At 32.6% G+C, this 26163-nt stretch overlaps 1 protein-coding gene across 1 annotated transcript in view; it reads left to right on the forward strand.

The window, feature by feature from the left end:
• The window catches only part of Brwd3 (bromodomain and WD repeat domain containing 3), a 118658-nt gene extending 92891 nt beyond the window's left edge, over positions 1 to 25767 (forward strand). The window contains exons 29-41 of the mRNA XM_005328827.4: positions 562 to 623; positions 727 to 882; positions 1584 to 1704; positions 3067 to 3192; positions 3508 to 3586; positions 5596 to 5652; positions 6698 to 6838; positions 7675 to 7749; positions 12636 to 12779; positions 14232 to 14395; positions 14762 to 14859; positions 15350 to 15508; positions 20064 to 25767. Coding sequence (XP_005328884.1) covers positions 562 to 623; positions 727 to 882; positions 1584 to 1704; positions 3067 to 3192; positions 3508 to 3586; positions 5596 to 5652; positions 6698 to 6838; positions 7675 to 7749; positions 12636 to 12779; positions 14232 to 14395; positions 14762 to 14859; positions 15350 to 15508; positions 20064 to 20818 — 2137 coding nt within the window. The 3' untranslated portion in view covers positions 20819 to 25767. The remainder of the gene's footprint in view (positions 1 to 561; positions 624 to 726; positions 883 to 1583; positions 1705 to 3066; positions 3193 to 3507; positions 3587 to 5595; positions 5653 to 6697; positions 6839 to 7674; positions 7750 to 12635; positions 12780 to 14231; positions 14396 to 14761; positions 14860 to 15349; positions 15509 to 20063) is intronic.
• The last annotated feature ends 396 nt before the right edge of the window (positions 25768 to 26163 follow it).

Consider the following 26163-nt stretch of genomic DNA (forward strand, 5'->3'; position numbering starts at 1 on the left):
GAAGTGATCCAATAAGACATTGTAGCGCCCAACTATAATCTAAGCTACATTGGAGGCTGAGGCAGGAAAATTTTCAAGGTTGAGGCCAGCCTGAACAACCTAGTGGGACCTTTTATCAAAATAAAATAGAAATGGCTGGGGAAGTAGTTCAGTGCTAGAATACTTACCTAGCATGTATGAGGCCCCAGGTTCAGACCCTTGTACTGAAGGGAAAAAGAGAGATTGAAAGAAGTGGAGTGAAAGAAGTGATCCATTATACCAACTGTTTTCACCTGAAAGATATTTGCTTTCTTTTCCCTGGCTTAATAGTGAATATATGCTCATTTGGAACAAAAGATAAATAAAATACTAGGAATAGGCTTACTAACCACTAAGTTTCATTTTGGTGCATGTTTTCTCTAGCAGTGGTTTATTATTATCTTTACTTAAACAGAGCTGAACTTTAATGATTACTATGTTTCCCTTTTCTAAATTTCACCCTCCTAGAAGTCATGCAAATTATACTAATATATGAATGGATGCACTTGTAAACTTAATTTTTATCTCATTGTTTTTCAATAGCTGGGACAATAATGAGAGAGAAAAGATGAGTCCCTGGGATATGGAGCCAATTCCAGAAGGAAGTAAATATGCTTTTAAAGTCAAATTATAATTCTTTTAAAAATAAAATTACTATAATATGATATTAGACACTAATCATTTCTAATTTTTCATCTTAATACCTAGCTGCCTTTCCAGATGAAGTTGGTGCTGGTGTTCCTGTTTCCCAAGAGGAATTGACTGCTTTGCTATACAAACCCCAGGAAGGAGAGTGGGGGGCTCATTCCAGAGATGAGGAATGTGAAAGAGTTATTCAGGGCATAAACCACCTTCTTTCCCTGGGTATGGTAAATGCATAAATAAATAAATAAACAAATAAATAAGACAACTGAAGGAAGCTAAGCTGAGCAGAATTTTAAGTTCTATAATAGGAAATGCATTTTCTTACTGACACTAGTTTTGATATTAATATTTTTTGTGGTGCTGGGGATTAAACCCAGGGCCTCACACATGCCAGGCAAGCACTTTTCCACTCGGCTATATCCCCAGCCAAATATTAACTTTTTGTATGCTTGGTCAAAATAATGACTGATAAATATTTTCAGTATTCTGGGGGATAATATTGAAGGCAGGCATGTAAGTGTCTTTTTCTTTCTTGAGTCATTTTGACTCTCTAGCTGCTAATTTCCTGAACCTGATCTTGGATGGGGTTCCTTGATAAAGACAGTGTGTGAATAATGTATTTACCCACATGAATAGTTATGTTTTCAGAAATATATTATTTAAAAAGTTTTGTTGTTTTATCTATAAAAGACTTAGCAGTCTAAAGTTCAACATGGTGCTCCTTTAATTTTGTTTTCTTTTACCTGAGTTTAACTAGTGTATTGTGCATGATTCATCAATATTATGTCAAATAAAAAGAAAAACATACAATTGAATCATCATTGTTTTTGAATTTAGAATTTTGCCCTTATTTATTTATTACTGTTAACATTTAATATTAGTGTCTTTTATAACTATTTTTGATTTTGGTAATTTTGTAGATTTTGCCAGCCCTTTTGCTGTTCCAGTGGATCTCAGTGCCTACCCCTTGTATTGTACTGTAGTTGCTTATCCAACTGACCTCAATACCATCAGGCGGAGACTTGAAAATCGCTTTTATAGGTTTGTTTAGTTTTATTTAAAAATCCAGTTTTATGTCTATGACTTGCTTTTTTGAGATCGTGTTTTTGTGGTATTAAATAATCATCCAATGACTCACTCTAAAATTTCTTCTAAAACTGTGGAACACCAATTTTCTTTTATTTAATCGGTTTCCACTTTTCCAAGGTGAAAAGGGTATAGGGAAGGAAGACAAAGAGGAAAACATGGGTAGCATGCATAATTAGGTTGTAAAATGAAAAGTGAAGTTAACTAAGTTTATTAAAGGCAAATTAGATATTTTATGGATTCATCATAATTAAGATGCTACAGAAAGCCAGGCACAGTGCTGCACACCTGTAATCCTAGCCATTCTGGAGACTGAAACAGGAGTATTTCAAGTTTTAGGTTGGCCTGGACAACTCAGAGAGAACCTGTCTGAAAATTAAAAATAAATAAATAAAGAGGACTACAGATGCAGTTGAGTTGTAGAGTGCTTACCTAGAATGTATGAGACTCTGGGTTCAATCCCAAGTACTGAAAAAGAAGAGAAAGGGGGAGGGGAGAGGGAGAGGGAGAGGGAGAGGGAGATTGTACATAGATATAGAGCATGTCTAAATCTTCTTTGGGGCATTAGGTAGTAGTTAATTAGGTTTAATAACCATGTAGTAAAAGAACCAAGTTACTTTTTCCTTGGTTTTGGTCAGGAGGGGAATGATTATGGGAGGTTTTGGAAGATAGTTCTTTGTTCTTCTCTGTTTGAAGTCCACTTCATCCTAATCTTAGTATCCCATGAACTGGTTAGTCTGCCTCTTATAATTAAGAATTGAATGTATTTTTACAACATTTTCATATTTTTCAATACTAAATATTATGAACAATCTGTCTTTCTGCATAACCTGGTTTATTTTTTTCTTTGTCCCCTTCTTCTGAAACGAAACATTATTTTGTCTTTATCACAACACACTTTTTTTTATTGGTTGTTCAAAACATTACAAAGCTCATGACATATCATCTTTCATACATTTGACTCAATTGGGTTATGAATTCCCATTTTTACCCCAAATACAAATTGCAGAATCACATCAGTTACACACTCACGTTTTTACATAATTATCAAATCACTCTTTACCCACAGTGTCCTGGATCAGTTCTCTTCTAGTTTTAATAGGCTGTCTAGTATTTCAAAATTCCCTCCAGTGCTTTAAATCCTGAAATTGTTCATCCCTTTTTTTTAGCCTTCATCAGTTACATATTTGAGACATTAATATATTGGATCTCCTTTGACATAAAATGATTAAATGCCTACTTTTTCTGTTGCATATTCTTAGAATGTAGTTTAAATGTATCAGACAAAGGTAACATAGGATATTTTTTCTTTTGTAGGAGAATATCAGCATTAATGTGGGAGGTGCGCTACATTGAGCATAATGCTAGGACTTTCAATGAGCCAGACAGTCCTATAGTTAAAGCAGCCAAAATTGTAACTGATGTTTTACTTCGATTTATTGGGTAAGAAGCATTTGTTTCCTTCTAAGAGACTAACTTACAGCTTTTTAAAAATTATTGAAATGGCTGGGCACAGTGATGTAGATCTGTAATTCTAGGTACTTAAGAGGCTGAGGCAGAAGGATTGCTGCCAGCCTCAGCAACTTAATAAAGACATAAGCAACTCAGAGAGACACTTTCTCAAAATAAAAAGGGAAGGGGATGTGGTTCAGTGGTTAAGCCCCTCTAATTCAATCCCCGATACCATAAATAAATAAATAAATAAATGAATGAATGAATAAATAAATAAGTAGAAATGTATTTTGACTTGTTTCTTAGGGATCAGAGCTGTACTGATATACTGGATACTTATAATAAAATTAAAGCAGAAGAACTAAACAGTACTGATGGAGAGGAGGTAAGAATCATAGTATGATAAATAGTAATGAATTCATTTTCTGTTATTTGGAGTATAGTAAGTGTCATACATAAATATTACAATTGGCTGTAAGCAGTAAAAGATTTTTGGAAGCTGACTGTTTTTTGTCAAATCACTTGTTTTTTGTCAAATCACTCTTTACATTGCTGGATCTTGGGGGAAAGACACTGGCAGAGTCTGTAAGAATCTATATGCAGTTTTCCATCTATTATCTCTCTCCTATGAGGTCATTCTCCTAGAAATGAAAATGAAGCAATCTATATGTTATTAGATGCTTAGTCCTCAAGGATTTTATTAGTTGCTAGTTATGTAGAAACTATCTAACTAGCACATACCAAGATTTCAGATTCCCAGGAGAAAGCAGGTATCTAGCACAAATCACATTGTTTATACCACCTCCATAATAAAGGAAATTTCCAAATGTCAGCCATGGGCTAACCATTTAAGTGAAGCCCTGCTAAAGACATATTAAATGCTTTGACCTATATTCAGATGGACTATACAAAAATATAATCATGCTAGAGGGTTTATTCAAGGTCAGGAGGCCAGTCATCCTATATAACTCCGTGAATTTCAGTAAGGAGAAATTAATACTTTATTTTCTGATCCTTAAAAAACATGACAAAGCACTCAATATTTTAAAAGAATATCTAGTTGATGAAAATTTGATTCGGGGTTTTATTTTCTATGCATTTTATGTAAAATATTAAATTATTTTATAATGATAGATTAAACATCTAAATATTTAAGTTTCATGAAGTTACAGCTTTATTTCTTTCTTTAAATTTCTAAATATAAAGTAGTCTTTGCTGAATAAAATGGAATTTATATTCTCAACAGAATTTCACATATGTGTTTCCTTACCAATCATTGTTCCTAACTTACATAAAACCATATTTGACCAGAGTTTATGATGGAAACCAAAACAAGATAAGAAATTGGAATAATATTGAAAACTGGTAATTCAAAATTTTTACTGAGAAACAGTTCATCCCAGGGAGAAATGACTCAATTATGCTAGATCTTATTGCAATGGCATGAAATATTTTACATGTTTATTTTGGTGTGTGTGTGTGTGTGTGTGTGTAGTATTGGGAATTGAACACAGGGCCTTATGCATACTAAGCAAGTCCCTATCTCTGAGCTACATCCCGGCACTTTTTTTCCTTTTATGAAAGTATATGACTATAAAGCATTGTATTATTGGGGTTAAATCTTATTTTCATAATAATAACAAGGAAAACACGATACACAAATTAGATATTAGCCTCTTGAAAGCCAAGAAAAGTTTATCATTATCATTCCCTCTATTTTCTCTGACCTTTTTCATAAATGTATTTTAACATAGGATTTGATGTTTCAAGAATTTTTTGTCAAACTAGCACTACTTGGATTAGGATAGATAACTAAAGTAAAATATAATTTAACAGCTTTGTTTTTTAACTACTGATATTAGAAAGGAATATAAATAGTTCATTAGTTACTTTACTAGTAGCTCTTAACCTATGTGCTTTGCCATCACCAGTGGTATAGGCCTTGACTAATTGTATTAAAAAAACTATCCCTCAGGGAGACAATTAACTGAACCTCTGGCTAAGTAAAAAGTTAAATTTCCCTATAGAAAAAAGATCTATTCCTTGAAATAACAAATAATTGACTATGAGTATTTTCTAATTTTATTAAGTGAACATGTCATCTATAATAAAGTTTTATAAGAAATACTAACACAGATAACAACGTTCTCCAGTTACTACAACTTTTCTGTTGTTTCCTTTTCTAATTTGAAGAGAAACCTTGTTAAGTTCTCCCAATATCCTTTTCAAATTGTTCACAGTATATTCGCAAAGTTTGGGGTAAGTCTCCCTTCAGCCTTTGTTTTGTTGCCTGCTCCACTGAGGAAAGTTGATTATGATTATATTCGCCATTTACTTGTAGGTTTCTAGTTTGTAAAACTTAACATCTCCTCATACTTTCCTCTTTTAACTTAGGATACAGAAATGGTTGATTTAGATTCAGATGGTCCTGGTACTTCATCTGGAAGAAGGGTAGGTAACTAAGTGAACTACTGAGAAGAAACATTTTCAGACTCACTGTGTCAGAGATTCCAAAGAGCAATTCCACATTGGAGAGTTGCTAGAAGGACTCTTGGTACTAAGGTTATAGTTTTACTCATGGCTAAGATTTTTTTTTTAACAGTAACTCAGTATGCATACATTGCTGGATCATAGGGGGAAAGACACTGGCAGAGTCTGGAGGAATCCATATGCAGGTTTCCATCTATTATCCCTCTCCTATGAGGTCATTCTCCTAGAAATGAAAATGAAGCAATCTGTATGTTATATTAGACGCTGTCCTCAAGGATTTTTATTAGGTACTAGTTATGTAGAAACTATCTAACTAGTATATACCAAGATTTCAGATTCCCAGGAGAAAGTAGGTATCTAGCACAAATCAAATTGTTTATACTACCTTTATAATAAAGGAAGTTTCCAAATGTCAGCCATGGGCTAACCATTTAAGTAAAGCCCTGCTAAAGACATTAACCTCAGGCCTCTCATGTTAACTCTTTTCTGCATATTTCTTCTCCATGATAATTAGACATGAAAGTTATTCTGTAGAAAGAACAATATCCTTTAAAATATTGAAAGAGATCATAACAGAAGGCAGCAAATTATAAGATTAGAATATCATGGCCATAAAAGATTTAGTTTTAAAAAATTGTCCTGAACAATTGATGGTGCCCTTGTCAAGTAAACTTGACTACCAAGAAATATTAAATCTATAAATCTATTAGCTTTGTATAGGAAAAGCATTCATTTCTTCTCTTTTTTGTACTTCATTTGAGATTCAGGTTTTTTTAAATAAAAATTTAGAATTCTAGAATCTTGCCATTTCTACAAATGCAATGCCTAGTGGTTTTATCTTTTTTTGTTTTGTTTTGTTTTGTTTTGTTTTCAGTGAGAATGGTATAAACTTTTAAATAGTGGCTGCTCTGTTTTATACAAATATATTAACACTAGGGATACATGAAAAAGTCAGTGAAAAGTTAAAGGCATAGCCTTTAGATATAATTCTGTTAAAAATCTATAGGTCAAATGCCGAGGCAGAAGACAGTCTTTGAAGTGTAATCCTGATGCTTGGAAAAAACAATGCAAAGAACTTTTGAGCCTCATTTATGAACGTGAAGACTCAGAGCCATTTCGGCAGCCAGCTGATCCTCCTCCTTTGCCAGTAAGCATGCATTTGTTTAAATAATTGCCAATATAATAATGTTCCTTAAATGTACATGCTAGCATCTAGATAAGTACAATTTCTCCCTTTTTTCTTTATTTCCTTTCATACTTCTATCTTTAAATTAAATGATTAGTCATGACTTTTTTAAATGGCTTTCATGTACTAGGTACATAAATTATTATACATTTAAAAAACAAATTTGAATAAATTTCTTTGCTATTCTTTCCTGCTTTTATTTCAGATATTTCTTGAACACATATTGCTAATTTATGATATACTTTTATTCAGCGTGAATACTTAATTACATGTCAGTCCTATTTAGTTTATAATAAAAACATGGTCACTAGAGTAGCCAACATACGAATATTACTTTTCAACAAACATTAAAAACATGAGAAAGTAGGTTATAGGATTTCTCCTCTAGGAATGTATCTATTTATATGTTTCATTACCTTTTATTAAATAACAAGTCTTTTTTAAACTTTTTCATAAAAAAATATGACAATATTTCAGAAATACATCAGAGCATCAGCTAAGCTTAATAATACATATTCTCTGTATTCATGGGATTCAGTTTGGAAAGGATATTTAAGGAACAATATTATGTTAGATAAAGCTCATTTTGTTTTTTGTTTTTAGAGAGTTTGGGCAGAACACACTAGTCTTATTTTTTATAGCAGAAAATAATGGTGAATGCAGAATTCCTTCACATTAAAGTACAACCTATAAAATATAATTTCTATTTTTGGATTTTTTAGCCTTAAGTTATAGTTGTATTACAAGACCTGATATTTTTGTAGTGGGGAAAAAATGCATGATCTTTACCCTAATAGGGCCATCAAGAGCAAGAAGGAGAATCCTCAGAGTCAGTTGTTCCAGAAAGACAACAAGATCCATCTCTTTCTGAGGTAGGCTTATTTGCCTTTAAAATAGTGGTAAAATTGGTGGTTGTTTTGTATGTGTTTTTTTTTTTTAAATACTATGTCCTTTGTAACTTGTTAAAATTGCCTTCCAATTCTGTTTTCTTCTCATATTTGTTCATTTTTATCTTTATTTTTTGTTTTTAACAGTTTCTTAAAGTTGTTCCTTATAGTATCCATGTAGATGTTTATTTTTTTATATAGACTAACCAAAAATTGCCTTTATAAAAATATTAGTGTTTCATAAACCATGTTTTGTGAGAATATTCTTTTGGACTTTTTTCTGATTTAAAAAATAAGATAATACATTTAGAGCAATTAAGGGTTCTCATTCTTTGGAAAATGTTGTCTTCTCTTATTTAGAATACATTTTCTCTGCCCCTACTTCTGGCTCTTTTAATTTCTTCTTTAAGGGAAATGTGATTTTACTTTTTAATCCCTCTAAGTAGAATGAGAGTTCTAATATTGACTGTGGGTTTTACTTCAAAACTTAAATATTGAGGATTATAGCATATGTATATAGATATAAATACCAAATACTATTCCAAATGATAACTCTAATATTAGCTAGACTTGAAATCTTTTAATTTAATATGGAATCTTCCCCTTTTCCTAAAAAAATCAAACTAAATTCTGAACTTCTAAGCCAGAGGATTTCAGATGAAACAAAAATAACACATTGATTAAAAAATTAAAAAAAATGCACAAAGTCCTGGGTTAAATCCCTAGCACCACATACAAACACAGACACAGATATCAGAAAGGAGAATCAGAGGTGTTGCTCAGTTCTACAGAGCATGCCTGGTGTTCAAAAGACCTTGTATTTGGGGTAAAAAATGGGAGTTCATAACCCACTTGAATCAAATGTATGGAAGATGATATGTCATGAGCTTTGTAATGTTTTGAACAACCAATAAAAAAAAAAGACCTTGGGTTTAATTCCTGATATCTTAGTACTACCCAAAAGATGAAAAATAGAAACTAACACCTGGAGATTAAATAATACACTTTTGAATGATGAATGGATACAGAAATAAAAAATACTTAGAGATAAATGAGAATAATGAAATAACATATCAAAACCTCTGTAACAGGTATGGGCTTGTGGCTCAGCGGTAGAGCACTCACCTAACGTGTGAGGCCCTGGGTTCAATCTGCAGCACTTCATAAAAATAAATAAATAAAAATAAAGTTATTGTGTCCAACTACAACTAAAAAATTAAAAAAAAATCTCTTTGACCGTATAAAGATCATAGCATTGAGCTGATAAACTAAAAGAATAGAAAGATACCAAATAAATAATCTAACATCTCAAGGCCCTAGAAAAAGAAGAACAAACGAACAGCAAAATCATTAGAAGACAGGAAAAATTAAATCAGAGCCGAAATCAATGAAATTGGGATAAAAAATACAAAAGAGCAACAAATCAAGGGGTTGGTTTTTGAAAGGATAACCAAAATTTATAAATGATTAGCCAAAATATCAAGAAGAGGAAAAAACTCAAATTATCTGAGATGAAAAAGGAAATATCACCCAGAAACTTAGGAAATCCGAAGGATCATTAGTATTATTTTGAAAATTTATATTCCAATAAGCTAGAAAATCTTGATGATATGAACAAATTCCTAGAGATATATGACCTACCCAAATTGAACAAGGAGGATATAGAAAACTTAAACAGATTGATTTCTAGTAATGAAATTGAAGTAACAATCAAAAGCCTTCCGAAGTCAAGGACCAGATGGATACTCAGCACTAAGTTTTATGAGATCTTCAAAGAAGAACTAATACTATTGTCCTCAAATTATTTCATGAAATAGAAAAGGAAGGAACTCTGTCAAATTCATTTTATGCACCCAGTATCACCCTGATACCAAAATCAGACAGATACATCAATGAAAGAAAACTTCAAACCAATACACCTGATGAATGTAGATGCAATAATGCTTAATAAAATATCGGCAAACTGCATAAAAACACATTAATAAGTTAGTACACTTGGGCTGGGGATGTGCCTCAAGCTACCGCTTGAGTTACGTGCTCTCCTGGCATGCACAGGGCGCTGGGTTCAATCCTCAGCACACATAAAAGAAAATAAAGATGTTGTGTCCACCAAAAACTGAAAAATAAAAATAAATATTAAAAAATTTTCTCTGTGTGTCTCTGTCTCTGTCTCTCTCTTTAAAAAAAAGTAATCAAATGGGTTTCATCCCAGGGATTCAAGATTGGTTCAGAATACAAAAATCAATAAACGTAATTCACCAGATAAATAGGCTTAAAGATAAGAATTACATGATTATCTTTATTGATACAGAAAAAGCATTTGACAAGGTACAGCACCTGATCATGTTTAAAACAGTAGAGAAACTAGGGATAGAAGGAGCATACCTCAACATTGTAAAAGCTATATATGACAAACCCAAGGCCACCATTATTCTTTTTTTTTTTCAAAGAAAAGTTTGCTTTTTTAATTATATTTATTTTTATTTATAGGTGGACACAATATCTTTATTTTTACGTGGTGCTGAGGATGGAACCCAATACCTCACACATAGTAGGCGAGTGCTCTACCTCTGAGCCACAACCCCAGCCCAGGCCAACATTATTCTTAATGAGAAAACTCAAAAGCATGTTCTCTAAAATCAGGAACAAGACAAAGCCCACTTTTACCACTCCTATTCAACTTAGTCCCTGAAACACCAGTCAGAGGCATCTGATAAATAAAGAAAGTTAAAGACATATAAATAGGAAAAGAAGAGCTCAAATTACTTCTATTTTCCAATAACATGATCTTAGAAGATCACAAAAAAACTACCAGAATAGTTCTAGAATTCATAAATAAATTCAGAATAGTGGTATACAAAATTAACACCCATGAATCAGTCACGTTCTTATATACCTTATATATTATATACCTTCTGAAAAAGAAACTAGAAAAAGTATCCCATTCACAATAGCCTCAAAAAAATAAAATACTTGGGAATCAACCTAACAAAAGAGGTGAAGGACCTCTAAAAATGAAAACTATAGAACACGAAAGAAAGAAATTGAAAAAGACTTTAGAAGTTGGAAAGACCTCCCATGTTCTTAGATAGGCATAGTTAGTATTGTAAAAATGGCCATATTACCAAAAGTGCTATATAGATTCAATAGTGATTCCCATCAGAATCCCAATGATGTTCTTTATGGAAATAGAAAGAACATTCATGAAATTCATTTGGAAAAACATGAGACCCAGAATGGCCAAGACAACCATTTTGTTTGCAAGAAAAGTAAAGTAGGAGGCATCACAACATGGGACCTCAAATTATACTGCAGAGCTATAGTTAAAAAAAAAAAGTATGGGTACCAAAAAAAGGTATGGAGAATAATGGAATAGAATAGAAGACACAGAGACAAACCCACATAATTACAATTATCTGATACTTGACAAAGGTGCTAAAAACATACATTGCAGAAAAGATAGCCTTTTAAACAAATGGTGCTGGGAAAATTTAACCTCTTTCTCTTACCCTATACAAAACTCAAAGTAGATTAGAGACCTAGGAATTAGAAGAGAAGAAAATGTAGGACCAACACCTCCAACATGTCAGCTTAGGAATAGGCTAAAAAATGTTTTAAAAGGCTAGTTTTTACATTTAAAAAATCATAAATGGAACCACTATTTGACCTAGCTATTGCACTACTCACACTGCTCAGTTTATATCCAAAGGATTTAAAATCAGCATACTACAATGATGCAGACACATCAATATTTATAGCAGCACTATTCACAGTAGTTAAGCTGTGGAGCCAATCTAGGTGCCCTTCAACAATTGAATAGATACAGAAAATGTGGTATATATACACAATGCAGTTTATTCAGCCGTAAACGAAAATATAATCATGTCCTTTGCAGGAAAATGGATGGATCTGGAGACTATCATGCTAAGTAAAATAAGACAGTCCTCAAAATCCAAATGTCAAATATTTTCTATGATATGTGGAAGCTGACCCAAAATAAGGTGTGGGGAGGAAATAAAAAGAATTGAAGAAAGATCAATGGAGTAGACAAAGGGGAATGAAAGGAAGTGAAGATGGATGGGACTGAGAAAGATAGTAGAATAAATCTGGCATAACATTCCTATGTAAATATATGAATATACCACAGTGTATCACACCATCAATTACATCCACTAGACACTAATTAAAAGTAAAAAACTATGAATAGCAGAAAGATCACTATAGTAGTAGGATGAGAGCAGGGGAGGATAAGGGGACCGAATATAAGACCTGGATAAGAGTAAATTATATTCCATGTCTTTATAATTATGTCAGAATAAATTCTATTGTTATGTATAACTAAAAAGAACCAATAAAAAGGAGACAAAAAGTACAGAGAAAAAGAAATATAGATCTTCAGTTGCTAATTACTCTTCAAGTAAAAATGTCCTCATAGCTGGAAAACTTTGGAAATACATAGCTAATTTGTATAGAGGAACCATTTATTTATGCATGCACAATTCCATCTTCTCTAATTAAACAGTTGGCCAAATGTTGGAAGTTACATCAGCCTTTAAGCAGGAAATTGAATTCCATATTGTGGACTCTGTGAAAATAAAGCCATTGACTATGTATTTTATATTCTATGCCTTCAAAATAATGTATGATTAAAGACTGCGTTGGTAGGATTAAGGCTCTTCCATAGACCCTACATTTTTTGCTATAAACCAAATTATGGTTTGGAGCTGGGGGAAGGTAGTTGGCAGGTTGAAAAATGATGTGTTCATTTCATGGTAGATTACATTGGTATGTAATGCAAATCTCCGTCCAATGTATTATTTACTATTGTTATGTAGTTTGGATATTTAAATGTAATACATTATTCTTTGTAGGATTATCAAGATACACCTATGGACTTCAGCACTGTGAAAGAAACTTTAGAAGCAGGAAACTATGGTAGTCCTCTGGAATTTTATAAGGATGTTCGCCAAATATTCAGCAACTCCAAAGCTTATACCTCTAATAAAAAATCAAGGGTATGAAAAACACTATTAGATGGGTTAATTAAGCATTTAATGACATACATAACTGGCAGTTTTCTTCCAACGTTTTTGAAATTGCTAATTAAGTATTTACCACTTCTGACATAGTTACTGAGATTTAGTTTTCAGTATCTTCTCTGAAATGTGTATTTTTTATTATGCATACATAAAGTTACATTTAACATAATCATACTAAAATGAAGCACATTTTTCTTTCTTATATCTACCTTTTCTTTAGTCTTTAATAATACTTACAACTTCCACAGAAAAGAGAAGGAAAGAAGAGATATAAATTTGAATGCCCTTTAATATATCCAATAAATTACTCATTAAATATAATGGTAGTTGATGGTATTAATTTCTGTAAAACTTTTTGATTAGCTCTGAATGTTTATGTTACCTTTATTATAACAAACAGTGAACCACGTTGGGAAATTTTAACTGTTCATTCATACTCACATATAATAATACCTTATATTTTGACAGAGCTTAAAATACCATGAGGACAAAAATAATAATAACATTTTTTGTCTGTTCACTGGTATCTCATTAAATTTTAAGTGAGTTACATAGTATGTATATTTGCCCATTCATTCTAAATTCTGGAGGCATAGTTTTTTTCATATTTTCTTTTTATCCTTTAATCATGATTGTTAAGAGTGATATACATTTTTTCGTAGAAAGTTTGGGAAATACAGAGAAGTAAAAAGAATTATGTCAAATCCTATTGGCATGTATAACTAAAAAGACCAATAAAAATGAAAAAAGAAAAAGCAATCAGCTATATAGCTCATTTTTTTGTTTACAGTTAATATTTAATACATATACTAAAAATGTTTCTTATTAACACATATCCTCACATATGTTTATGTATTCTTTTAAACAGTAGGTTTTATGTTTTAGGATCTTTATTATTTATATGTTATAACTCTGTGAAAAGAAGATTTTCAATGGTATTCTTTTGTGGTTATTTTATATTATTTAACCACTGCCTGTTGCTAAAGATATAGGTTTTTCCAGTTTTTTACTTTATCTGAATAATGGTTATGGCTAACATTTTAAATATCCTTGAACATAATTTTGCGTTCAATTCCCTAATATTTTCATAAGACACATTCTCAGAGGTAAATTTATTAGCCAAAGATATGCATATTTTTATGTTTATGGTACCTCTTATAAATTGTCCTTTAGAATATTACTCCAGATAAAATTTCCTCAATGTTTGATTCTTTTTTTCTATTCTTCAGAATAACTAAATACGTGTTTTCAAAATATTCATTAATTTTGTTGTGAAAATATGTCTTGTTTTTATTCTTCAGGAAGAGTTTCTCAAGTAAATAAATAAAGTGTATATTTGTTTGAAATGATTATGCTATATTGGTCCAGCCATATTTGTACCATTTTTTTACATAATTAAAGTAATTGGTAAAATTTCTGCCTTTTCAGATCTATAGTATGACACTTCGACTATCTGCCTTATTTGAAAATCATATTAAAACTATCATCTCTGAATATAAGTCAGCAATCCAGAGTCAGAAGAGGAGAAGGCCACGGTACAGAAAACGTCTAAGAAGCAGCAGCAGTTCCTTATCTAGTACCAGAGCTCCTAGGTATATTATACTGATGCAGCATTCATTTTCTGGTTTCAGAACACTTTGTATGTATACCTCATTTCTCAAAGTTTATAAATAGTTTGAGGAAATCCTAAGTGCTCATTTTTCCCAGAACTCTTGTTTCTGGGTAAGATGGATTTAGTAACCAAAGCATTGTTTATGTGGATTTTACTGTACCAAATTCTTTAAGAAAAATTATTAAACAAAGCTTAAATTTATCAAATTACAAATTTGAATCAATTCAAAGCTTGAATTTGGGGGTATTTCCTCTTTAGTCAACTTAAGCATTTTATAGAATACTGTCTATCATTATTTGTTATTAACAGAAAAAAAATGTTCTTCATCACATATTTTTATTTACAGTCCAAAAGGGAAACAGAAACAAATGAAGTTACAACCTAAAAATGACCAGAATACCTCAGTGACTTATGCCAGGACTAGTTCTCCTTTCTCATCTCCTGGTAAATATGTTTTTTTGCTTTAGTGTTCTGTATCTAAATTCATTATGGATATTAAGGATATGGAAGAGGTAGCATAGCTTTTAATGAAAAAAGGAATAATTTTGGTTTTAGAAAAATGTGTTTTAGTTCTAGTTCTATTTGCTTAGCAGTGTGGCCCTGGATATAGGCCACATAATTTGATTAGTTAGACAGATACATTTTAATGGCTCTTAGTTTGGGAATTCTGTGACTATATGATTTTTACTATCTATACTATTTCAGAACATTCATTCAATATTGTTGGAGATGATTTCCTTGGAGAAGATTTATCTGATATTTTGTGCTTGACAGAATGATAATTTGTCCTGAAAATATACATACTTCCTTCTTATAATAACTTATAATATTTATTTTAAAGTAAAATAGCAGATACATAGTTTTAAAAGCAGCCTATTTAACTTTCCTGAAAATATGAAATTATGTCAACCTAACAAGTTGTTTAAAATGAAAGTTTCAGATGCTGCTGAAGGATTTTCATCATATCTGCTTGATGATGAACTAGATGGGCCATTTTCTTCATCGAGCTTCAGTGGATATGGCCGAAATGGAAATAGCCATGATCCAGGAAAAGCCAAATCATTTCGAAATAGAGCTTTGCCAGTGAAACAAGGTAGGAAAAAATATGGAACAGAACATTCATTTCTTCATTCTCCTATGATGGAAGATGAATCATTTGAAAACTCATGTGCTAGAGTAGTAAAATCTAGTATGTCCTCATAGTTGTTTTTATGGTACCAGGGATTGAAACCAGAGCCTCATGCTTGCTAGCCAACCATATTTCCAACCCTTTATTTTATTTTGAGATGGAGTCTTGTTACATTGCCTAGGCTGGCCTAAAATTTGTAGATAGAGTCTCACTAATGCTGGCTTCAAACTTGATTCCCCCTGCCACATACTCCCAGGTAGCTAATATTATAGGTGTGTGCCACTGTGCCCATCATGTTTTAGTCATTTTTGGTTTTGGTACCAGGGATGGAACCCAGGGGCACTTTAACACCGAGGCACATCCCCAGCCCTTTTATTATTATTATTATTATCATTTATTTTGAGACAAGGTCTCACTATGTGGAGTTGTTGAGGCTGGCTTTGAAATCAGAATCCTCGTGCTTCAGTCTCCAGAGCCATTTGTAGTACAGGAATGTGCCACCATGCCTGGCTATGTTTTAGTCTTTTAAAATAAATAGGAAGAAAATCACTAAATGAGGAATTTTTTCCCCAAACATAGAAGAACCATACACTTAAACACATTTAGGATTTCTCATTAGTAAATCATATTAATAAGAAGGGAAAAGTTTGTAAAGTCATCTTGAAATAGTTCTCACATTTTTATGGACTATTCCAGTAAAACAAAAGTTGGTCTGAATTGAGAAATGATCCTCCTTTCAGTCAGTATCCAATTCTCCTGCCTTCCTATGGTTATCTAGTTGTATAGCTCAGATATTTTCTTCCCTAGGTGCCTGCTATATCACTAAGTTATTGATTTTCAGATTATGCCCTGGGGATACATAAAGTTACTTCAGAAATTCCCTGAGAAGTCTTACACATTTAACCAGATGAACTAAGCCATTTTATTATTTCCTATAATGATCTTCCATATAACTTTTTATTTGAAAAAAAATTTTTCAGTGTTGACAAAGAAATCATTGACCTAATTCATTACCATGTGCATCCATCTTAGTCCTTGTCAGGGACATTGATTATTATAAATACTTGAAGGTTTCATCATTACCAAAATTTTCTTATTATACTTAGTTCTATATGTTATGATCCTAAACATATTCAAAGACAGTTCTAGTATTTTCAACTATTTGAAGTTTGTGAGAATATTTAATATGTTTTTTACAAATGCTTTTATTGGAATATGGATTTAATTTTATGCACATTTTAATTGAAATCAACTATGCATAGTCTAGAGATATAATTTATATTAATGAGAAAAAATATCAAAATACCCTATTACTTGAAATTAGTGTGCCTTTGTTTTTCCCTATCCATATCTTTACTCTCTCCTCTGATTTTTTTTTTTTTAAACTGGGGATTGAACCCAGGGGTACTTAACCACCAAACCACATCCCCAGCCTTTTTAATTTTTATTTTGAGTCAGGGTCTCATCATGTTGCTGAGGCTGGCTTTGAACTTGGGATCCTCCTGTTTTATCCTCCTAAGCTGCTGGGATTATAGGTGTGCACCACCATTTCCGGCTCTTCTCTGATCTTGCTATTCTTTGCAAACTCATGCTACTGCCTTCTCCCATTTTGCCCTTTCTATCATTGATATGTTTTTAGAAAGAATAGCCTATATTTCTTTCCTCTATTTTCTTTCCATCTACATATTCCTTTAGTTTTGTAACCTAGCTTCTGTTCTAACCACTTTCCAAATCTGTTCTCCTCAAAATCCCCAGTATTATTCAAGGGTCAACCCGTGTCCTTTTCTTAGTCCTTGTATTGTTTATCTTTGTATCATTGCATACAGTTGACTACCTCCTCTATGAACTTTACTTCCAGGTTTCTATACTCTTCTGATATTCTTGTATCTCTGCTTCACCTGTATTTACTTTCTTCTCTTTGGCCCTATTTTCTGTTGGCAGTTTGCCCCTGGATTTAGTTTATTTTTGTCCTCTCCAAAGAATAGAATCTAAAGACTATAACAGTTACCTTAATGCCAGTGTCTCTCCAAGTACATATGCCCAGATCAAACATCTCTTTATTATAACTGATTTCATTTCTAGTTGCTCCCTAAAAAAATTCTTCAGTGCTTAACATCTTTTCATCTCAAGTTCACTTCTTTTTGTGTGCTCATTATTTTGAGTTAATCGTACCACCTTTTTCCTATCTCACAGTTTTCTTTTGTTTTTGTGGTACTGGTGATTCAACCCAGGGCCTTCATTCATTTAGACAAGCATTGTACTACCAAGATACATCCCCAGTCTTCATAATGCATTTGACTCTCCATTTACTCCTCATATTCAGCCAGTAATCAAGTTTGATGATTTCTAATGCTCCTTTTTAAAAAATTTAGTTGCAGGTAGACACAATACCTTTATTTTTTTAATTTATTTTTATATGGTGCTGAAAATTGAACCCAGTATCTTACACATGCTAAGTGAGCACTCCACTACTGAGCTACAATCACACCCCCCACTAATGTTCTTAATACCACTGAAACCTCTTTCTCTGTTATCTGTTGCTATTATCTTGGTCTCTAGCCAAATATATTAGTCACTTTTGCTGTGATGAGTATGTTCCATATATTGGGAAACTTAAACAACAGACATTTATTGTCTCACAATTCTAGAGGCTCTCAGTCCAAGGAATCAAAATGGATAAGGGTTAGTGTCTGATGAGGGCTTTTTTGCTGGCTAATAATTGGCCACCTTCTCATTGTGTCCTTATGATCCTGTATGGAGAAAGGGGGTGGTTTCTGAGTTTACTCCTCCACCTATAATGACACCACTCCTACTGGTGACATCCTTATGACTTTATTTAACCTTTATTAACTACCTACTTCCTTAAAGGCTCCAATTTCTATATGCAGTCTCATTAGGGGTCTGGGCCTCAACATAGAAATTTGATGGGGGCATTATTTAGTCCATAACAACTAAATTACTAGATTAAACTTATCATTGTATTCATTATACAACTCTAGTCTTTTTAGTCTACTCTTCTGTTTTCTTCTAACCTCATTGTCTGTTTCTTCTCAATTACCTTTGCTGGTTCTTCTTTACCTTTAAGTAAAACATCCCACATTGCCATCCTTGGCCATTTTCTCTATACTTGCTCTTTCAGTAAGCTCTTCCAGTTGCCATGACCCTAAATATCTCTATCTTCAGATCCATCCTTTCTCTAAGCTCCAGCTGATATATCTACCTTCTTTGTAAATTTTATTTTCCTTTTGAGGGTATTGAGAATTGAACCCAGGGCCTTACACAGGTAAGCATGTTTTCTACATGTGCATAATCTCCAATCTGTTTTTTTCTTCATTATCTTTTCTTGGAACTCTTTTACCATCCATAACTGGAAGCCTGATTTTTATAGCACCCTGCTCAAACTTGTTCCACTATAGTGTTATAACTTAGCAAAATATATCTACCATTTACACAGTTGCTCAGGCTATAAAACCAAGGAGTTAGCATTTTTTCTGCATTTTAGCACTTGATATCTAGTCCCTCAGCAAGTCCCAGCAGTTCAGCCTTTAAAAAATCAAAAGTTTACTTTGGTGTCTCCTAGAAGGAAATATTCTAAAGTTGATCTCTTTTTATCACTTCTATTGGTGCCTTCCTCATTATATATTATCCAGACTACTGAAACGGAATCCCAATCTTGTCCCCTCTATAACCTGTTCTCAATAAAACAACCATGGCAGTCAATTTAAATCAAATATTTTACTCTAGTGTAAATCCCTCCTATGTCAGTCATCGACCATCCCATTTTTCTGTTCCATTCTGATTATCTTGGTTTTCTTTATATTTCTTCTACTTGAATATTTTTTCATCAGATCACAATTCATTCAGTTCTTTCTTAAAGTCCTTTCTCAGGAGCCTGGGGGTACTTTATAGTGCTTTCCTAGCATGCTTGAGGCCCTGGGTTTGATCCCTACCATTTGAAAAAAAAATCCCACCACTTCAGAGAGGTCTTCTTTGTCTAAAATAACACTCTCACACTATTTTTAAACTCTTTCCTTTTTTTTATAGCGTATATCACTAATTGAAATTGTACTACTTATTAATTTACGTCATTATCTGTTAACCTGTCCCCAGTAAAACATAAATTACAAGAATAAGGACTTTGTCTCATTCATTATAATTCAAGATCCAAGCAGTGTCTGTGGCACATAGTTGAACAAATTAATGAAACTTTTCTGATACATATTCTCACATAATTAGTCCTAAAGGTCAGCCTTTAAAATTTCTGCCTAGGTATATCACCACCCTTCAGTCTATCTCTATATCCTAATAACCACCCTGAAAAAGCAGTCAGACAAAAATCAAAATTTCACTATCTTCCATTTCAAACAAATTTAAGTTCTTATTTTACCACCTTCCATGATTTTGCCACAACTATCTTCAGTCAGTAAATATTTTGATAGTCTGTTTATTTTACTTTTGAGTCTTAAGTAATCATCTTATCAATGTCAAAGCTTAACTTTCAAAAATCATTTTGATTTAGATCACTCCCTTGATGGACCTCTTACAAATGGTGATGGCAGAGAGCCCCGAACAGGAATCAAGAGAAAACTACTTAGTGCATCAGAAGAAGATGAAAGCATGGGAGGAGAAGAGAAAGACAAAAAAGAAACAAAAGAGAAATCACATCTATCCTCCTCAGAGAGTGGAGAGTTAGGATCAAGTTTAAGTTCAGAAAGTACCTGTGGTTCTGATTCTGACTCTGAATCAACTTCCAGAACAGATCAAGATTACGTAGATGGAGATCACGACTATAGCAAATTCATACAAACTAGACCTAAAAGAAAACTCAGAAAACAACATGCCAATGGAAAAAGAAACTGGAAGATGAGAGGCACAGGAGGAAGAGGAAGATGGGGAAGATGGGGTAGATGGAGTAGAGGAGGCAGAGGAAGAGGAGGCAGGGGACGAGGGGGTCGAGGCAGAGGGGGTGGTGGCACTAGGGGAAGAGGAAGAGGGAGAGGAGGAAGAGGTGCCTCTAGAGGAGCCACTAGAGCCAAGCGAGCACGTATTGCAGATGATGAGTTTGATACCATGTTTTCGGGACGTTTCAGTAGACTGCCTCGAATCAAAACAAGAAACCAAGGCAGGAGGACTGTTTTATACAATGATGATTCTGATAATGACAATTTTGTGTCCACTGAGGATCCTCTGAATCTTGGTACATCCAGATCAGGCAGAGTGCGTAAAATGACAGAAAAAGCCAGGGTTAGCCATCTCATGGGATGGAATTATTAACAGTTAATAAATTTAGAATAATTTTAAAAATTCAATGGCCTTCTACTGCAGGGAATTTACCAGGAAATCTATAAAGCAAGTTGTGTGGGGACTTCTGCTTCCTTTCACATTGGTGCTTTTCCATTATGCCAGTATATATTTGTTTCAAGACTTTTGATCTCCACACTTCATTTGTTCAAACAAGCCTTACTCATTAGGCCTTAAATTAAAAGAAATTCTGCCCACACACACATAGACAGACACACACATACACACATACACACATACACACAAACACACACACACACACACACACACCCCATATACATACACCACATAGGCACACTACAGATTTACTACATTAAAGGAGCATTCTGCTTCTTAAGAGTAGCATGACATTTTTATCTCAATGGAATTATCCCTCTTTTGCTTTTGTATCACAGAAGTATAGCACCTTCTTACAGAGTTTTATATAGTTTGTTTTTGCCATTTTGATTCCTATACCCAGTAATAATAACTTTTGCACAATACACCAATCCTAAAGGCAGCTATTAAATGTTTACAGTTTCTATATTGTAAGAACGATCTGGATTATTTTACTCTTCCCAGGCCAAACTTTCATTAATTGTAGTGAACTGAAGTATATATTTATACTACAGTTTTTTGGGGGTGGGGGGAATCTTGATATGCTTTTCATTGATTTGCTTAATTCACATTAATGGTGAGAAAGGGTTGGTGCCTTGTAAATATGTAGCAAATCTTTGTGGTGTGTCCTGATGTGTGCATTAACTTTATTAAAAGAGAATACTTGAGGTATCAATCTAGACAAGGTGCCAAATGCAAAATTTTCTTGCATCCATTTTCTTTTTCCTATTATATTTTATTGCATTAATAGAATTTGTGTAGCTTAAAGAATAACTTAAACATTTCGAAGATCCTCATCCACAAAGAATAACTTCTTTGAATAGTAGCTCAGCTACCTCTATAAACTACAACTACTGGAAACATTAAGGAAAATAGATGCTGTTACTCATGACTAAGGAGAAGTAGAACAAGCTTGGTAGGAATGAACACTCATAACTTATAAGCTGAGAGGTTGTCAATTATTATATTGGCTCTCAAATGAATAGTTGTAATTAACAAACTTTCCTAAGTATTGTATGCTTTACCTTAGGCTTTCTTAGAACACATTTGTATAAATAGACTTGGGCTACTGCTTATATATCTCTGCTACCACTTTCTATTTAACAGCTGTGCATTACTGATTTTTATTTGAAACTTAAAATGTAACAAAGCACCTAGTTTGAGTTGGAATGTTAGGGCTAGCTAATACTTTGAATCAGTAGGTTCTGATCTTGTCATTCCAAAGGGTTCTTCTGGTCCAGTTTTTTCAGAAATGAACCTCATTGCACTGCACACTGATATTTTGAAACATTATTTTATAGATGGAAAAAAATCATTAAAACCCTTATGGTCTTGTTTACAGCAGTAGAGTGCACATGGTTCCATAAGTGAGCTTGAGTCCCAAGATCAATTTTACTCCTCAAATTTGAGAATGCAGAGTTGCTAATTTGTTAGATACTTAAATTTTGAAGTGAGAGGGATAATATTGATCTTTGTTTTTGTAACAGCAAATTTGTTGCATTTAGATCAAAACGTGTGATAAAACAGACTTCTTAATGTATACCTAGCTATCTATCCTAGGATATTTCTTAAGCTCATATGTTTGTCTCATGATTTCAATCATTTCATGCATCTGAAAATCCTTAAGTACAGAGGAAGGAGTACACACATAACTTTGCTTTTTTGGTAGGGTTGGGGGTGGGAATTATTCTTGGACTAACATCTTTAAGCAATTTTCACTTGCAGTAGAAATGATGTTCGGGCTTTAAGAAAGTATTGTTGTGAATTGTTAATGGCACTAACTTCTGTTACTAGACAATAGACCAAGCTGATATTTTTTGTTGTAGCCTTTTTTTTTTCACTAAACCAAAACTACTCTGGTTATAACTCAGCTGCCATTTTAAACCATAGTATAGATTCAAAATGTTCCTATTTGAAACTCTACGTTTGATTTTTCCTAAATGTACTACTTCAGTTATTCATCTCTTGGGCATTTAGACTCAACTGTGCCTGTGTTTTCCTGGAATCAATAATACGTTGGCCTACCCTTATCAAAATAACATAGTTGCTTAAATTCCTGGATATACCCAAATGTGTATCATGTGTATCATTTTAGTGTGAATTTTTTTGTTGTTGTTGACATTCTTCTATGAAGAGCTGACCTCTTGAAATGTAGAAGAATTGCCATTTGTGTGATCTTAGCTATCTGGAGCTTTATTTATAATTTATTTTGAATAATAAAAATGCCACATTTATTCCCCAAATGTCAAGATTTTCTAGGTTTAGGTAATTAGAATAATAAGGCTAAAACATTTTTAAGCTTATTTTATATGTAGTGAAATACTGTGAAAATACTAGTGAACAGCAATTTTGCTGTAATGTTGATTTCAGTTATTAGGATTTAAAGAGTTAGTCACCAGGGTATGTTAGGTGAGTATAGTTAACATTTATTATAAAAAAACAGATAATTTTCTGTTTGCATGCAAATTATTTTGATAAGTGTAAAAATAAAAGTTTGGGAGATATTATTTTTACTTTTTTATCTGGACTTTTCTCCCCATTTATACTTTGCTTTTTTGTAATATCACCTCTTGTGAATGTGTCATAATTTGTACCACATTGATAATTTTATTATTTTTAATTTCTAGGGGCCCTTTAAATAAGATCTGGGTTTAGACATAGCAAAGCAAGTAGGAAATGAACTAAGAATTTGCTAAGAAAAATCACTGTTACATTTAGGTCCATGAAAACATACACATGTATAAGCCTAATCCTATGCTAGCTATGAATAGACAGTAAGCTATAATATTTCTCATGAATGATAACAATTTTTAAATTCCCAGCATTAAGATCTTAGCATGTGTATATATTTATAAAAACTGAATCATATGTTTCTTCTATGGCTTGCTATGTTTTATCTCATCCAGCAATAGGATGTTCTCCAAAACATTAACTAACCTTCTAGCCTAATGACTAAATTTGTTTTTGTGTGTGTGTGTGTGTGTGTGTGTGTGTGTGTGTGTATGCTTGTATGTATGTAGGGTTTTTTCCCCAACCTGATATACCTTATCTCAGACATTAAAAAAGAGAGAATATTTTATGATGGAGGACATTGTCTATCAGTTCTTTGCCTCTGTGTCTCTTAGCCTGAGCATTTATTGCTTGATCATCTATTCCATTATGCTTTCTAGATTACCAACACAGGTTTTGTCATGAACTTGTATCCCTCTGTTCTTTTCATTTTATTTGCTCTTTTGTTTTATTTTTCTTTTCTTCCCCAGAGATCAAGCTTGTTCTAAAATTATTCCATACAGCACTTTGTTTAACCCAGAGGCAAAGAAACTGATTAAAATTCATAAATAAATTCTGCACAACTGTGTGCTTGGATATCTAACTCAGCCTTCCAGTATTTTGAAGAAATTTTGAGTGACTTAACTTTTGTTACTTTTGTTTTAATTCTGTAGATTGTCATCAGACAATAATAGAGTGAAAGAGAAAGATGTGAATGCCACTTCTAACTTTTTGATAACACTTTTTGAGCATTTTTCAAAATTTGTATGATTGTGGAAATGATAAACAATTATTCACTTTTACATCTTTGGAATCATTTTATGCACATTTGCCAACTGGTACTTGTCTTCAAATTTGGAATACTCTCATTCACAAAAAGGAGAATTAATGAGTAATATTTAGTATACTATGATGTCCAGTCTTAAATAAGTATAACATTTTGAGTTAAAAAATGAATAGTTCTGGGTGAAGAGTTGGGACTTTTGATGTTTAAAGTCCATATTTTTAAAAATTCTATCCCCATCCCCAACATTTTTGTGGTACATGAGGCTAACGCTTTACTAAAAATAGAATATTCTGAGATTTAAGGCCTGTTTTGAAAATAGATGTGAAAATATTTTCATGTTTTTTATATTTTAGCAATTTCTTTACCAAGTTTTGATTATCGAATTTACCAAGTTTTGGTAATCCAATATAAAGTTAAATTTCTTTCATGGTGCTGTATTTTTGTGGAATATTAATAGCACTCAGGTTTCTTGATATTTATTTCCTATATAGCCTTATCCTTAATTATTTCCTTTTTTGTCTTTCCTCTCCTGATTGCTTTTATCCACACTTATCTGCAATAAAGACTGCACCTAAATTAGCATATTCCAGCAAGACTGGAATTTTTTTGATTGATGGGAGAAGTGCAGTAGAACGGCCTTGCAGTTTAGAAATAAGGTGGGGTTTTTTATGTGTATGCCCATTTGTTATTTTACCATCTTTAACTGAATCTATTATTTGATACTTTGACATAGAGAAGCATGATAAGTATTTTCTAGAAAGCTAAAATTATTGATAACATATAGAAATTGCCATTGTTAATTGGCTTAAAATCACATACAAATTATTTACAAACCCAGTTGGGAAATGTGTTTTTACATGTCACCAAATACATATTAGGCAGTACTACAAATGTTAATTCTTTAAATAATACTGTGGTGATGGCAATCAGTAATTTATTTCTTTGTCCTGTAACTTATCATTCTTGTCTTTTGTAATCCTTTACACAGTATTAACAAAACTGTACTTTGTTTGTTCTTAGTATCCATAAATTTAAAGATGGAAAATCATTCAGTTAATAGTCAATGTGATATTGTATATGGGCAAAATGTCCATTAAACTAAAATTTAGTTTTAAGAAAACAAGGTAAACTAAACTGGCTTGGTTTATAAAAGATGTTTTGTTTGGCAGTTGTCAGTCATTATTAAGCAATTACCTTCAAAGACAAAAATCGATTAATTTGTTGCCATTCTTTATGGGATGTTTACAATAAAATTCCAAGTTGTTTGGAATCAATTGCACTCTTGCTGCTTTATGCCTTAACTCATGTACCAGAGATAAATTAACAAGAAGAAAGAAATATGGAGTTACCTTTCTATTATCCTGCTTTAGAGATTATAACATGTAACTCTTCAGTCTTTCCTTTCTTGTTTCTTTGTCATAGAATATTTTATTATTATGTTTTTTATCTAAACAACTGGGGTGATTTCTATACCAGAAAAGAGTTTTCCCTTAATCATAGCAAATATACTTTTGGTGACTTTAAGGTAATATATGTGATACACTTTAAATGTGGGCTGCCTGGTGCCTTAAGTAACAGCCTGCAGATCTCTAGTCAATTTTGTTTAATAGAACTTTTTGAAGTGAATAGATTTCTAACATATTTATGGTTTATATGTTTATAAATT

The sequence above is a fragment of the Ictidomys tridecemlineatus genome, chromosome X (assembly GCF_052094955.1).
Source record: "Ictidomys tridecemlineatus isolate mIctTri1 chromosome X, mIctTri1.hap1, whole genome shotgun sequence".
Classification (NCBI taxonomy): Eukaryota; Metazoa; Chordata; class Mammalia; order Rodentia; family Sciuridae; genus Ictidomys; species Ictidomys tridecemlineatus.